The sequence below is a fragment of the Bemisia tabaci genome, chromosome 7, assembly GCF_918797505.1.
Source record: "Bemisia tabaci chromosome 7, PGI_BMITA_v3".
In the NCBI taxonomy this organism is placed as follows: domain Eukaryota; kingdom Metazoa; phylum Arthropoda; class Insecta; order Hemiptera; family Aleyrodidae; genus Bemisia; species Bemisia tabaci.
The window spans coordinates 13,608,134-13,623,687 of NC_092799.1; the positions used below are offsets into that span (position 1 = coordinate 13,608,134).

General features: G+C 36.2%; 2 protein-coding genes across 2 annotated transcripts in view; one reads left to right on the top strand and one right to left on the bottom strand.

Annotated features, from left to right (window-relative positions):
- Positions 1-409: 409 nt before the first annotated feature.
- Rrp5 (Ribosomal RNA Processing 5) lies at positions 410-11,079 on the bottom strand. The gene is made up of 11 exons (XM_019048921.2): positions 10,808-11,079; positions 9,864-10,029; positions 9,187-9,336; positions 8,286-8,408; positions 7,367-7,508; positions 6,495-6,647; positions 6,001-6,167; positions 4,447-5,475; positions 2,224-3,552; positions 1,222-1,772; positions 410-629 (listed from the first exon to the last, which is right to left on the bottom strand). The coding sequence occupies exons 2-11, from the start codon at positions 9,969-9,971 to the stop codon at positions 467-469; spliced, it is 3,915 nt and encodes a 1,304-aa protein (XP_018904466.2). The 5' UTR covers positions 9,972-10,029; positions 10,808-11,079; the 3' UTR covers positions 410-466.
- A 292-nt stretch (positions 11,080-11,371) lies between these two features.
- The window catches only part of hyd (E3 ubiquitin-protein ligase hyd), a 36,869-nt gene continuing 32,686 nt past the window's right edge, over positions 11,372-15,554 (top strand). The window contains 4 exon segments of the mRNA XM_019048872.2: positions 11,372-11,547; positions 13,089-13,295; positions 14,324-14,708; positions 15,323-15,537. Coding sequence (XP_018904417.1) covers positions 11,486-11,547; positions 13,089-13,295; positions 14,324-14,708; positions 15,323-15,537 — 869 coding nt within the window. The 5' untranslated portion in view covers positions 11,372-11,485.

A 15,554-nucleotide genomic window follows, 5' to 3' on the forward strand; every position in this document is an offset into this window, starting at 1 on the left:
CTGGAAACTGACTTCAAGTGAATCTGTGAGAATGTAAACACACACTCCAATATCATGGAAGATGTCCAATTTTCATGGAAGCCGTTGAAGGTGGTGCATGTATGTCAACTTGGGCCTTAAAACTTAAAAGTGTCCCAAAGTAAGTGTCTTTTGACACTAAACAGCTTTTTCTTCGATCAACTTCCTCACCTACTGCACAATTTTTTATGTATCTTGAAAATTTCCAATTTCCCGAGTTGATGCATTTTCATTCTCTTTGATTAAAAAATGACTCGTACTCCTTGTGCTTTGCTCACATTTTGTGATGAACCTGAACAGAAAATTTTACTTGCTGATCAAAATTCTGAGAAAGAATCATGTGACTCTTTTAGAGTAGTGTAATATGAGCATGAGGAAAGAAAAAGAGGAGTTAGAATGGTATTTTCTGATTTTTATTTCAAAAAACAATATATACACAAGAACCTATCTAATCTTCGTCTTTGACTCCTGCATATTTCTTGATTTCTTCCTTAACATCAGCAACTGATTCTGGAGTGCCATGTTCCTTCTCAAAGTTCAGCCACTTTTTGTACAAAGACTTCATCTTCTGTGGTTTCAATTTTTGAGCGACACCTCTTTCTATAACTTGCCTGAAATGCAAAAGCACAAAGATGTAAGTTATTGAGTTTATTTAAAGACACAAACAGGATGGAGAAAAGGAAATATTTTTCCATGCGAGTTAAATGCAACTGAATAGCAGGAAAAAACAGACTAGACAGGAATTCTAAAAGAAGGGTTAGTAGGACAGACAGAACGTGAGAGGAAGTCCTGGGAAAACTTCCCGCAACCTAGGCAAACTGAGATTGAAAATTGGTCCTGAACAGCGTTCGCAAGTAGCTGGTAGGCCCTTTTATCTTTTGACTTCACAAAACTCTTATAAAGTATCTCATAGTATATTGTAGAAGCAAGGTTTTACTGTCATAATGATTACTAGGAGATATTCCTTGAAATTCATAGGAAATTCTGACTAATTGTTTTTGAAAGGTCTAAGAAATTTTTCCAAGAAGGGCCTCAGAAAAAGGTAAATTTTAACAAAAATGATTTGTATAGATTCACTTTAGCGCTTGCTAGTCATGATATGATGATTTTTTGAAGGGCTTTACATAGACAAAACAGAATTCCTATTTTTAAAAAGACTAAGTTAAGGTAGTTCTATTAAAAAATATTCTGGAGGGCACTTACCTTGCAAGATCAATCCGATTTGCTTTGGTTAACAAATCTACATACGAGATCCAAACATCGATTCTTTTAGGAAATGTAGTCAAAATATGTTCAAATAATGTTTGTGCCCTTTCCTGATCTCCAAGTCGATTTTCAAGGTGGGCAAATCTGACGGTTAAATCGACATGTTGCTTTTTCGGCAAAGCACTCAAAGCCCGCTGCATAATGCTACGTGACTTCTCTATCGAGCCTACTTGTAACAAAAATTCTCCACACTGAACATAAACATCGAAAGAGTTCCGAAGTTTCTTCGTCGCCAAATCCACTAGTTTCTCTAACTCTTTTATTTTCTTGGAGGTGACATAGATTTGCATCACCCTGGAGTAAACACTCCATTCATCATTTGTTTGGAGGGCTTCAGTAAAACATTTCTGAAAGCTTTCAGGGGTTCCATACATATTTTCTAGATTCAGCAAGGCACTCCAAACATTCAGTCGTTCAGCCTCTTCTCGATGATTAATGGTTTCCAAGGCACGTTTAGCTACACTTTTGGCTTTTTCAATTTCAGTTCCCTGGAAAAAAGGAGAAAGAGAGTTATTGAATAATTACAGCTAATATGCATATTGGCTCATCAAACGGAAGTACAATTAGTCTTACTGATTGGTCCTTGTTTCAAGCTGACCATCATTTTATTTAAAAATTTAGAATTACTTTTTTTAGTTGTAGGATTTGAGAATAATTATCTTGAAAGAAAAAATCGCACCAAAGTTTATGCAGTGATGATAATTATTTGCTTTTATTTTTATACCTTCTTTTTTTTTTTCAATTTTGAAGTAAAGTGATTTGTCTGACGCTGTAACCGACATGTTTAACCATGCATTTCTGAACAGCCTCAAAGTTGGTTAACACGGGTAAATGTTTCCTATTGAGCAGTGTAAATTTTCTCCATTAATTATGGCCAGCTGATTTTATCGCTAACATGCTCATGATGTGTAAATTGTTCAATCAAGCAAAAGAGCTTACCTGTAAATGATATGCCATGTATTTGATCCAAAGTACCGACTCGTTGGGTGATGCCAGAAGTAGCCGATCAAAATGATCTGCTGACTGGGGATTCTTTTCAGCATTCAATAGTTCTTCTTCGGCTTGTCTGATTTTTGCTTCTTTTTGTTTTGATAATTCTCGTCTTTCTGCAGCACTTAATTTTTTCTTTTTCTTCGTTGGAACCTCAGCAACTTCTTCTTCCTCGCTCACGACATCACCAGCAAGCGATTCTTGCAGCGTTGCCAGAGATGCATTCCAATCAAATCCAGTATCCGACAACTTGGTTTCAATCGATTTTCTTGGTTTGGATGAGTCAATTAAACACATAGTTTCGTCATCTTCAAGATCCATTTTCCTGGTTTCCAAAACTTGTTTTGGGGTCTTATCTTTCTTATCCTTACTTTTCAATCCATTTACTTTAGGTGACCTCTTTTCTTCTTCATCATCTTCGCTATCATCTTGAACCATATCATCAAGCATCATGAGCAATTTGTTTTTCTTTCCTCCTACCTCCATCTTATCGACTTTCTTCTTCTTTTTGGACCCTTTATTTGCAGTTTCAGATTTATTTACTATTTGTATTGCCGTGTCTAGCACAGTATCTAAAGGTCGATTGGATTCCATCTTGATAATCTCTAGAGCATCAGTCAGAATGCCGAGTATAAAGCTATTTTCTACCTTTAAAATTTGAACATCTATGGTATCCGCCACTTTGACACTGATCTGACTCAACACTCTTTGAAAGTCATTCTGATGCAACTTGGTCAATACGTATACTGCTTGTCCACTTAAGCTTTTGTCATCGGATACAATAACCCCAATATTGAAATCTACATGTTTATATAAAATTTTACACCGGACTATTGACCCCTCTTTCGTCGCAGTTGGGTCTAATTCAGGATTGATTGCATTCTTGTTGCAAACATACACTGTGTTTTCTGCAGGATTTTCCCATAAAACAGATGCATTGACAATAGTACCAGTTTTGATTTTATTTTCCTCACAGAAGTCTGCGGCCAAATGTCCATGAATACCGGTATAGACTGAGAAGTTCAGTTTCCAAGATCCATCACTATTTCTGCTACTTGCTGTACACTGGATGCTGGTCCCTGTGCTTAATCTTTGAACTCTGGCCATCTCATTTAAAAATTCTAGAAAATATTCAATGCTCTGCAGCAAATTGAAGTCCCAAACTTTGTGTAAACGGCAGTCAAGGGCAAGCTCTGTTTCGTCATGTTTTGTTACTAAACTAAGGATTGTCTGCTTGGAATCTGGTCGCACTGCTGGTAAATCAGAGATGAGCAAATTCTGGAAAAGAAAATAATGGGCTAAATGAGCAAAACATCGAATATTACTATAGGATGAAAGCACAATTTTGAATATTAATTAAAATTATATAAAAAATATAAAGGATTAAAATGAAATAAAGATTAAAAAAAGGATGGCGTTATTCGACAGAATCATACCGCTGTAGAATATGTTATTCGACAGCACCAGGTTTTTTATAGGTTATACTAAAATTGTTTGGAGAATGTTAAAAGTGACTTTTAAATCTGCTAGGATTTTGAAGAGTTTTTTAGAAAAACGTTGCATATGAACATGTGCGACAACATTAGTTTTGCTTACACCTGAAACAACAAATGTATTCAATATTTTTTGCCATGACAGACAATAGTCAAAAGTCCTAGAAAATCAAGAAGAAATTTTAAGCTTTTTTAGCTCTTTTCCGTGTGACAGGGCCTTCACAAGGTTCGTCGGGGTCAAGATCTGTTTCCTTCCGTTTATCGGCTACTGACCTGTTAAATGAGCATAGCTGCCAAGCTGGTCGCTTGGGTCTGCCGTAACTTTTGAGCTTAGTTTTAAATTTTAAGTTTTTAAAGCAGCAGTCGACCTCGGTAGTGCTTTGTGATGGTGGTTAAGAGTGCTGTGCTGCCATATGTAATTTTAATGCCATAGCAAGTTGATTTTTCTAATGTTCACAGTATTCCCCTTCTTTCGCTTGTGCGGGCTTGAGAAAATATGATTGCCATATCATGATCTTTTTCTGACAGATGATTCCTAAGAAAGATTTACAATCTTCTTTGGCTAGAAAAATTTCTTAGAATGAGATAAAACTTTTTTCATCATTTCAATTTCATTGAATACGCTAATCTTATTTGTGTTTTACAGTTAAGTATTCAATGTAAAACTAAAAATAATTACCTCATCAAATACCATGACTTGAGGAAATGAAGGAACGTGGGTTGAGACAACAATTCCTGAGACTCTACGATCGATGACTTCAGAAACAATGCAGGGAATACGCATTCCTTCGACAACTGATGACCAACCATTAATCAATTTGTCCCCATTTTCTTTGAAAAATTGCATCATCGAAGGTTTTACGCTGAACACAGGGACATTGTCATCAAAGTAGCAAAAGTATGCTTTTTCAATGATATCATCTTCACAATATGATTGAAAAAGAAACGATGTTAGTTCAAGATTATCCGAGAGCTCACTTGTCGGTATAACACCGATAATATCAAAATCATTCACCTTTACGCAAATAAACTGACTGGTGACTTTGGTAATGGTCACTGAAAACTTACGACCGACTACAAGCCAATCTGGCCGCGTCTTTAAGCGCAAGTCACCTAAATTCAGATCTGCCTCTTCAAAGTCACTTTTTACTGAGCACAGGTAGATTTGATCTATGTAACTGTAGTTTGAAATGCAACATGGGATAATTTTTAGAGCCTTCAATTTCTTCTGCAATCTATTGAATGTATTGGATTGGGAGGGTGTCTTTTCAGGAGCTGGTGTATCTTCAATTGAATTATCTGACGCATAGTCTGAGTCCGTTGCATTTGTCGCAGTATCTTTAGTTTGGGTTTCCGGCGTCTTTGGTGTTATTAATTTTTCGGCACTGCTGAGAGAAATCACTCCCTTTAGAGATCTACCATCTTTTAAAAATTTGACTACAACACCATCTTTCCGAACTGATTCTACTTTTGCAGAGTCAATAGTTGCTTTATTGGGATATTCAGCTTTTGGGAGCTGTAGTGATTGCAAGCAGGAGTGAGATCCGAGCAAAACTTTGTTTTTCAGAGTGTCAGCATACAAAATGACCGCTGGAAACTGGGCATTTAAGTTTTTATTTTTCTTGTTTTTTGATGACCTGTGGAGATCATTGACGAAAGCAGGGCAACGCAGGCCTTGCGCTGAGACTTTTACTCCATCTGATAAAATCTAAAATTTGAACAAAATACAAAAATGATAAGTATTTAAGGAGCCGATACAATGATAATGGGCCAATACACAAAGAGTACGGTTTCTCATCATAATTTTGCCAAAATTGGACATTTTAACTCCAAAACTGCTGAAGAGAGTTTTTTGGAAACAAGTATCAAACAGCTAGACTTGTTTAAAGAGTGGCAAAAGCGCTGAAAAAATGAACTGTACAGACTGTACTTCAAGGGGATGAAACTGAAAGTCAAAAAGTCAATATCGACTGAAGTCTTTACAATGACTAATAAATTGTTTTTTTTGCACAATTTTTTTTTTAAAATTTCTGACAGTCTTCATTGTAGACACCTTGTATTATTTATTTTCTTTGCAAGAGATCACGTGCGAGCAATTATTTTTAAATTCTATACTCAAGCTGCAGGAGTTTTCAGAATTCAATATCAATCAATGTAATCTCATTCTTGCCATTGATTTACAATCAGAAACAATCTGACAGTTATTTGTTGGTTCTTCATTGATAAATCTTACCCTTTTGACAGAACAGTTGACGAAACTTCCAGGTAAGACATTAGAGATGTTCACATTACTATTGATAACTAGTTTTGAAGCATCCAGTTCTGTTGTTAATTCCACATTAGATGCGTTATTGTTTGAGCTTCGTTTTGATACAAGACACCGAATCAACTGGCCAACAGCTGAAAAAATTAAGAAAGAGAACTTCTAGTCGAGGGGGAAAAAACTTTAATGTATTAAGGCGAATTTGCTCAAGCTGAGTCAAAGAACTAGAATTTGAGTTTTCGATGAAAAACATTTTTTTGCAGCCCACGGAATAGATTTCGGGCGAGTTTTTATTACGATCTGATACTTTTCAACCCTGAACAAGACCTAATTAAAGTTTCAATAACTTTCTGCAAACCTTAAATCATCAAAGCTCTCTTTTCAATTTACGGAGTCTACATATTTCAGGAATAAAAATTCTCTGACTCTCCAACGTTTTTCCCACCATAATGTACAAAATTTACCTAAAGGCTTTCCTTTGTTGAGGGTTTTACACCAATTTTCAGCAGCTTTCGTGGATAAGAATGTACGCAGATTCGCTATCCCACTGTCAATCACATAACCATGGTCTTCAACACTTTGAACGACTCCCATTAATGACATACCCACATCAACAGCTGAAAACAAGAGATTGAGAAATATGAACAAAAATTAAAATTGAAAGGTTCAAAAATCAATAAAAAACCAGTAGGTATAAATTCATCTCATGGGATATTTAAAGTCAAGTTTTTTCAAACATTTAAAAAAATTGTGATCAAAAATCATAAATTTATGTCTGCCTTCATTCCTAACTTTGCACGACTAGGTTAAATAAATAAATGACTAATTAATTTAGTAAGTTAGTTGCTGGGAAGGTTACTTCCATTATCAATTATTATACAGAAAGAAATATCATTATAAGAATTATTAATATACAGAATTATTATTGATACAGAAGAGATTATTTTGATGTCACTTAAAAAATCTACTGTGGTGACAATTGAGGGGCTTGGAGGACAAGTGGGATTGATGCAGGTTTTGCTATTTTTAGGAAATACGTTTTTTAAGTTTCAGAAATACATGGAGCCTTAGGGCGGAAAGAAAGTTCAAACTCACTTTTAGATGCTTAAAAATTGGAGCTTAGGGATGAATATTTCACAGAATACATTTTAAGACTAGTTTCAGTTAGAATTATTGATATCTAGACTTTTTCAAAAATAGCGCATGTGCTGCTTGTCATCCAAGCCCCTTAATTGAACATGAATAAAGAGGTCCTGTAAAATGATTTTAAAGAATTATCCTTTTGAAAGATAAATTTTAGAAACTTCAGTATAGACATAAACATAATCATAGTTACCGTAGTGAGGTATGTGGGCATTTACGTTGGCCGGATCAAGAGAAACTAGAACTCTCCATGTGTTATCAAGAGATGCTCTTTTTGAGATGACCTTGCATACAACAAGCTGGCGCTCACTAAGAATGTCTCGCAAATTGATGTCCTGAACAATAAGTAAGAATTTTCATTAATTTTCTACAGCATTATTTTATTCTTTTATATTGTATTATTTCTTTTTTTATTCACTTTTTTGGTTAAAAAGTTCATTTAATTTTACAAAGATCCATCCCTATAATTAGGAGCTTTTGTTTTGTCCTCTAGCAGTCAGCTGAAAGTTCAAAAAGTCTAATTATCAGTGGTGCTTACACACAAACAATTGCACTACATTTTGAGATTAGGAATTAAAATTTCTGTCTTGGTTCAGAATCAGCATATATACCATTGTATTCCCTATGCACATAAGTATTTTTCTGGATAAGCCAGAAATTGTAGTTCCTAATTGCAAAATGTTGTTCAATTACGGTTTTACCCTTTGCTACAGCCATCTGCAAGCTTAATTATTTTTTGGTTTAGGGTACACGTCTTCGTTCTGAGCAAAAGGACGTTCCTTAAAAATTTGTGTATTTGAAATCAGGAGGATAAAAAACACGAAGCGTAGCGTCATCCAGCAACACGGTTTCTTCTACCTCAGTTATATCTGTATGTTAAGTCAAGCAACTTTCCCAAATGCGTGTATCACTAATTGATGAACCCAAGATGGAAAAGCGCGTTTTTTGAAGGGTGTTGTTTGTAGTGATAAAGGACGCAGAAACTGGGTGATTTGATGGATCTTGATATTTTTTGCGCGTCTAGAAGCTCAAATGATCAAAATACGATTCTGTTACTGACACAACTGACCCATTACTAAAAGGTTTAGATTATCACTATTAGAGGGACTTACTCGGTGAGGAGTAATAAAACTCTTCGGAGCAACAGCAAATATTGATCCTGGTAATGATATTGTAACTCCAGATGGGGTTATTTCAGACACACACCCAAGTACAACTAAATCCGCTGACACAGCCTGAAAAAACACATTCGTGAACATAAAAAATACGAACAGTGATTCGGGAAAAAATCTTAGAAGTAGATAAGCTTTAAAAATTGGTGAGGGTTTCTTTGAGGCTGATAATTTTACCTCTTGGCTGGGATTTTCAGTTAAAAGGTGATAAAGGTCAACACGTCCCTTTAAAGTTTCTTATCTTTTTGAGCCAATATTTGCAATTTTGGGTTAATTTACTTCGATTTTTTTGAGAAAACATCTTGAAGATTGTTGAAACACTTCCTACGGCACCTCAAATTTGAGTCTTTCATAAGATTTTACAAACTTTTTTAACTTGTCTTCCTCATTCTAATTCAGTGGGGCAACTTGAAAAGGTCTTAACTAGAACACGCTTTTCTTCAAAAATTTTAAGTAGAAAAGGAATGAAACAGCAGCAAGTTTTGACACCAACTCCTGAATGAGATATTAACAGGTATTTCGACAAAGATTAAATGGAAGTTAGATAATTCAAAAGACATCATTCATATTTGTATTAGTTAGCTAATGTCATCAGTGAACTTTCATACCTCGCTTAGGCGTACATTTTCAGACTTTCTGTAGCGTGATTTGTTTTCTTAGTAAAATTCTGAAGGGACGATATGTTGTAAGGTAATTTAATTCATACCTTATCAGTCACCCATTGCAAAGATTGCTGGAGGAAAGTATAATGGAGGCTCTACCCTTTCTAAATGGATTCTGAAGGCACGGGAGAAGAATGATGGAATAAAATACAATGAAATTAAAGACTTCTGCAATTTACCTCATAATTCAACAATGAGCAATCATCTTTGGTAACTATTTTTACATCAGTTACAATGTCTGCTTTGTAAGTTTTTGACTTTTTAAATCCTTTTGACTTCCGTTTCTCTTCCTTTGCTGCAGGAAGATTGTCTCTTTTTCTTCGTTTGGCCTGGAATGAAAGAGAAACAACATTGAGATCCATCAATTATTTGACTTATACTGGGTCTGTGGCACCCATTTTTGTAAATTCATTTTTTGGAAGTATTCTCGGCTGTCAGCTTTTTATTGGTCACATTGTGATCAGCTTTTCCTCCACTTAGCAGTACATTTTTGAACTATTTAATGAACTTTTTGGGATTAATACAAAATTTTACAGTTGATATGTTACACCATTACCCTTTAAAATTCCTTGCTATTGCTCCATTATAATCCCAGTCTCGCTTGAAACAAGTGCATTGACTAAAAATTCCAGTTGGATCAACCAGAAAACCGGGTTGGGTCAACTAAAAATCCAATCATTGCACCTGTTTTGATTAGTTGCCATTTTAATCTGGGTAGTGGAATAATCCTTTATTGAGCTTCGCAGCAGCTGATTGTTTCATTACTCCTTTTTTCCTCTTGTACTTCAGATGTTCAGAACTGTTCAACTAAATTTCCTGAAAGTCTGTCCAATTCAATAAATTTAAACTAACTCACCTTCACGTATTCATCGGCTGCTTCATCATCGCTATTGTCTAAGAAACTTGAAGATTTTCGCCGCTTTGATTTTGATGTTTCTTCGTTTGACCGTTCAAATTCAGGCATTTTTACAAGGGAGACTTAAATTGTGGATGAAAAAATTACGTAAATTTCCTCGACAGTACTGAAAGATAGCAGAAAAAATAATGTAGAATTAAATAGAATATAAACAGACTTTAGATAGTTAATACAGCTATATTTTCAGACATCTGATTCAACCTCCATGTGCGATGAGCTACAAATGAATTGAGCTAAGTACGTTTCTATGAGTACTTTCAATGCGCAACTACTTTGGCAAGTTACAGAATATGGACTCAGCATACATTGAAGGCAGTTCATACAAACTCGAGATTTTTACCAATACCCTATCTGAAAATTGCGCATATTTGTGAACCGTAGTTGGAAGCAAATCTAATGGTTGAGGCTATGAAAAGGAGCCTTCAAAAGGGACAAATTCACTTCTTTTCACATTAAGAGGAGGGTTTAACATTTAAATGTCACTTCTGATGCAAATATTAGGATATGGTACAACTCTTATTCTACGTCATGGGGAACCTGTTTTCAGTTGATTGTGCATGTGGCAAGACACTGATTATCAAAGCACATCATGTGATTAGAGTTGCAAAATACGCATTCATCCTGTGCTGAAATGCTCGTCGAAACGTGGCTGACACATGAGCTAATGTAACAAAATACTCTCTTACGAATTGAGAAAAAAGACACACAAATGTGGCATTTATGTTCCCGTGAGAGACATTTAATGTTGAATGCATGGGATCGGCAACTAGCCAACCGTTTCTGACTTTTCTGTTGACTGGAAATATGTGACCTCGTCTCAAATTAGAGAGTGATTTAAGACTAAAAGATCTACCATAAGATAACCAAATTAAAGTATTACTTACCTACACAAAAAGAAAAGGTTTGTTTTAGAGACGACTCGGCCTGCATGTATCCTGTATCAACGACTTGAAATATTGATCCATCTAAAGAAAGTCAAAATCAGTAAAAGGCAGGCAAAGTAAGAGGAAAAACTGGATTTTTATATAATTCTTTAAATAAAATCGTTCGAATGAAGAAAAATTAATCACATGCTTCCTCACGATGACTTTTTTTTAGGAAACCTAAGGAAAAGCGAAAAGCACATGGGCCAACTTGTTTTGTTGTCACAAAACTATAGAGTAAGTTTCGACCAATAGGAGTCTACAGGGTCTTTTGGGCCGGGCGTCTGAATGCAGCACACTATCATCAATTCGAATATCATTATAATGCATATTAATATCAATATCTGCAGAAATTATGGGCTTAAAAGTGACATTTGCCGTTTTTTCATCACAACTGAACCATTGAGCTGTTCAAGAAGTAATACATTATCTGAATAATTAGTGATATGGGTCAATTTTGAATTTCCCGCAATTTACTACCTACTTTTCAAAACCGAAGAATGTCTTGTGGTGATGTCTGTGCATTAGCTCACTCGATGCAATCGGGAACGGTTTTGAAAATGGCGATCTCGACATTTTCTACGATGAAGTTGTGTTTGAAGTGATTTTATTCTGTTTATTTGATAACTTTGTGCTAAAATGTCTTCTCTACAGTTTGTGGTACATCCTATTCCTGGCACCGACGATCAAGTAAATGACAGGTAAGGCTTCTTGATCGTTCATTCACCAAGTTTCAAGTAGGCCTAATCAGAATGAGAAAATTCCAGACTATCATAGGCCTTCTATTTTTCTATCTTATCAAAGAATTCTGACCAGACGATCGTCTACTACCCAGCTTGCACTTTTCTCAATCATCTCATTTATTTTTCCGTCGAATTTTTGCGGTACGCACTTATTCAGGAATCTGTTCTATCCATCTCTGCCTATTGTAAGGTTAGGCCTATGTTCCACAACTTCAGACACCATTTTGGTCACCTAAATCTCCTAAGGAAACCCATTGACTTCATCACTATATTCACAGAAGTTATAGCCTCTTTCTGTATTTCTTGCGGCTCCGAATTGATATTAGTTGCTTGCAGTGGTATGAACACCTACTCGTAGGTCGTATCACTCGGCGGCTTTTCTGTGATGTCATCAGTGAATATCAATTTCATCGGCCATGACAAATCACCAAGCGATGTCCTGTGACTAGCCTCAAGTTGCTTTCATCAGGCAGAGATTGCCTCTCTGGTTTAGTTTACTTATCTACCTAATCGTCTCCTTAGCAGATCATTTATTTTTGATACGAGCAATGTCTGAATAACCCTTTTTGTCCATTGAAAGGTAGGGCCTCAAATATAAAGCACCAGCTAACGCCACCTTTCCAACTGCTTTATTCCTTCAGAGGTAGATAATATTGCCTGTTCCTAGCTTCAGATCGAACATTTTTCAGGGTCCTCTGAAGTTACGAACGACCTCTCTCTTGAGACTTATTTCTTACCTTGCTGTACTAGATTCAGGCCACTTCAAGCTTTCATGTAGTGATAAAAATTTAAGTTATCAACAATAATCTGGAATGGCCAGTCTACAAAGCAAAATTACTCTCTTGATGATGCTTTTATGTATTAGACCTTGAAAAAGATAAGAATGGACAAATGTAATGCAACCTGAAGTGCATCAATTATCAGTACTTAGGTATGCCCATTGGGTAGCATATAAATTTCTGTTTAATGGTGCCATTTTCCAATGTGACAGTTGTCGATTCCTCTTTTTCCCCAGTTCTAGTACTTTTACTCTCAGCCATATCCATACTGGAATTAAATTCTTCTAAGTACACAGTAAGATGAAATTTATTAATAAAGTCACTTAGGGTTAACGCTCAATTATTGACTTACTGTAAAGGGCTCAGCCCCTTATCAGCCTAAATCTTAAACCAAGTCCAGAAGTGGTTTTTGATCACATATTATTCCTTAGAAAGCTACCAGGCAGCACTGAAAGTAATTTCAAATTCCACTTTTCCACAACTTCATTTTTTCGTTTATATTTTCCTTGTGCTTTAAGAAAGTGAAGGAATATTCGTCTCAGTCAAGTTGGAGTCGAGCAAGACACTCACTGGAGGGTTTGTAGCTCTCCAATTCTGAATCTATAATCTCCTTTGAATGATGAATGTCTTCAGGATTATGTGAAAAATGTAATGCATTAAATCACCAAATAATTTACCTCCTACAAAATTTATTTCATTCAATCACTCTCTGGTTTTCAGGTTAAAGGAAGTATCAGATCGACTCAATAGATTTGGACAAACTTCACAGATACCAACTGCTCTCAGCAGTTTGAAGGTAGCTGTCAAGCAAATTGCAGTTGGGCCAAATCATTTCGCTCTACTGTTGGAAGATGGGCGTGTTTGTAGAGTTGCTTTTTCCATTATCTCCGATCGTTTGGACTTATCTAAAGCTGACCCCAACAAACAGTAAGTTCAATTAAAAATTCCTTGTATTTTTAACTGTCATTTTAGTCCGTCTCAATTTGTATTTATGATATTACTGCCTTCTGAAAGAAAGAAGAGTGAAAGTAATTTCAAGTTGAACATTTTTGGGGGTAAGGGCAGCAGGGGTGCAGAAAATGCTCAAACGCGCAAGCCTTGGCTTGCAGGTGACAAGAGGATGGTTTTTGTTATGAAGTCCTTTTTTTGGCAGCGATAAATGACACAGAAATAGAGAAGCGCTGATTTCTTAAACTTTTTGTGTCTCAGATTTTTTAATGTCTTAAAGGAGTGCGCTAATTTTGAAAGAGATAAAAAATTGAAGCCAAGGTTTGGTCTGATTTTTGCTCCAACGAGCTTTCAGAATCCCTGGAGGCGGGAGTGGGGGAAATTGAAGCTTTTTAATGTACCTTGTGGAGTTAAGTTATTGAGGCTAAAATTTTAATGGTTTTCAATTAACCTGTAGTTTTTTTCTTTACATGTTTTTTTGCCCCCCAATTTTTGAACATAGCTTTCCTGCTTTCTAAAATATTCTTAAATTTCTTAGCGTGTGTGAAAAAAGTTTTTTCCAATATCTCAAGGTATAATGATATGTGGTTTGAATAACACCTAGTGCTGTCAAAGTTGATTTCTTATGAGTGCTTTTAACCTTCTCATCATTTTTGGTTTTTTGTTTGCATTATTCTCATATGCTCTTCAGTTTTTCTTTAATATTTCCTATTCTTTGATGAGCCCTTTCCCCAAGAATCTCGCAGAAATTTTGAAAATTTCTAGACAGGGAAATGCACACCTAACACCTAGATTTCCTCAACTGAGTGATTTTAAGAATTTGTTTGGTTTTCTGGCAGGAGACATTAACATCTCTGTGACTCATTTGCTCATTGAGTCTTTAATTTTTTATTTTTATGCCTCCATTTTTATGTTTGCTAGTGTTTGTTTTCTTGTTTTTATGTTTGTTTACATTGCTGCATCTATATTTTTGTTGCTTTCACCTTAAACATCTCTCGGGTTTGTAGAATCTCTCAAGCTCTGAGACACTCCTTTTTTTCCAGACACAAACCCGGCTCCGGGGGTGGTGGAGGCTCGTCTGGTGGTGGCGGAGGAGGAGGAGGTGGGGGCGCAGGCGGAAGTGGAAGCGCAACGAGTAATGGAGGCGGACGGCAATTAACGCGCACTCGGGCTCGTATTATGCGTACCTCTAACTCCGTCGTCCGAGGCGGTATCACTCCAAGCAACACATCCCGCACCTCCTCTAGCGTCATCATGGGTAGTGGATCTATCTCCAATGCCAGTTCTAGGCCTATGGTCCCTGCGCCTGTTTATGTGCCCGAAGAATTGGTCTCTCAAGCGCAAGTTGTGCTTCAAGGAAAATCCAGAAATTTAATCGTGCGAGAACTTCAGGTAAGATTTGGGAATTCTGACTCTCTTTTTATATCAGATCTGTGTTTCTGTGTAAAAAACTTCAGACTGTTTTTTAGCAACGACTAGAACATGGTTGCCACAATCAGGGAATGCTAGGAAAACCGGGAAATGTCAGGGAATTTTTAAAAGTCAGGGCAAACCCAGAAATGTCAGGGCAAAATTGAAAAGCACCTTTATTTGTTCTCTAGAATGGGTTTGACGTATCGAACAACAAATTGTACCCAAAAACTATTTCTATTTATGTCTTTTTGACCATCTGCCATATCTTTAATTGTCAGGGAATTTCACCAAAATGTATCAGGAAAATGTCAGGGAATTTCATTTTTTGGATTTGGTGGCAAATCTGATTGAAGCTTTGATTCCTCCACAAGATTTGAACATAGTAGTTTACAGAAAATTAGGAAACATCAAGAACTACCATCAGCTTGAAAAAATTAGAATTTTTCAAGCTGAAAGAAAACTCTTAAAAGTCTTAGTCTCTGTCAATAATCAAATCAGGCGAGAAACTTTTAGGAATTATCATATGAAACCAAAAAGTATCAGAATTTTTGCTTGTCAATCTTAACCTAACGCCAAAAAACCCCTGTTTACAGAGAACAAATTTAGATGTGAACCTTGCTGTTAACAACCTTCTATCACGGGATGATGAAGAAGGGGATGAAGGAGATGATGGAGGGGACTCGTATGTCCCGGAGGACCTCATCTCATTGCTGGATGGTGGCTTCCACACACCTGACCACTCAGTCATCATTGATGCTGAATCAATGTTTTCTGAAGACATGTTCGGCTATCCTCCAATGCGGAACCTGTAAGTATTTAAACTCA

Excerpts from the sequence above, each read along its gene's own strand:
- Rrp5 (XM_019048921.2), bottom strand. The coding sequence starts at position 9,971 with ATGCCTGAATTTGAACGGTCAAACGAAGAAACATCAAAATCAAAGCGG. Across the intron at positions 3,553-4,446 it reads AAGTCATGGTATTTGATGAG|AATTTGCTCATCTCTGATTT; the intron begins GTAATTATTTTT and ends TTTCTTTTCCAG. Across the intron at positions 1,773-2,223 it reads ACATGGCATATCATTTACAG|GGAACTGAAATTGAAAAAGC; the intron begins GTAAGCTCTTTT and ends CCTTTTTTCCAG.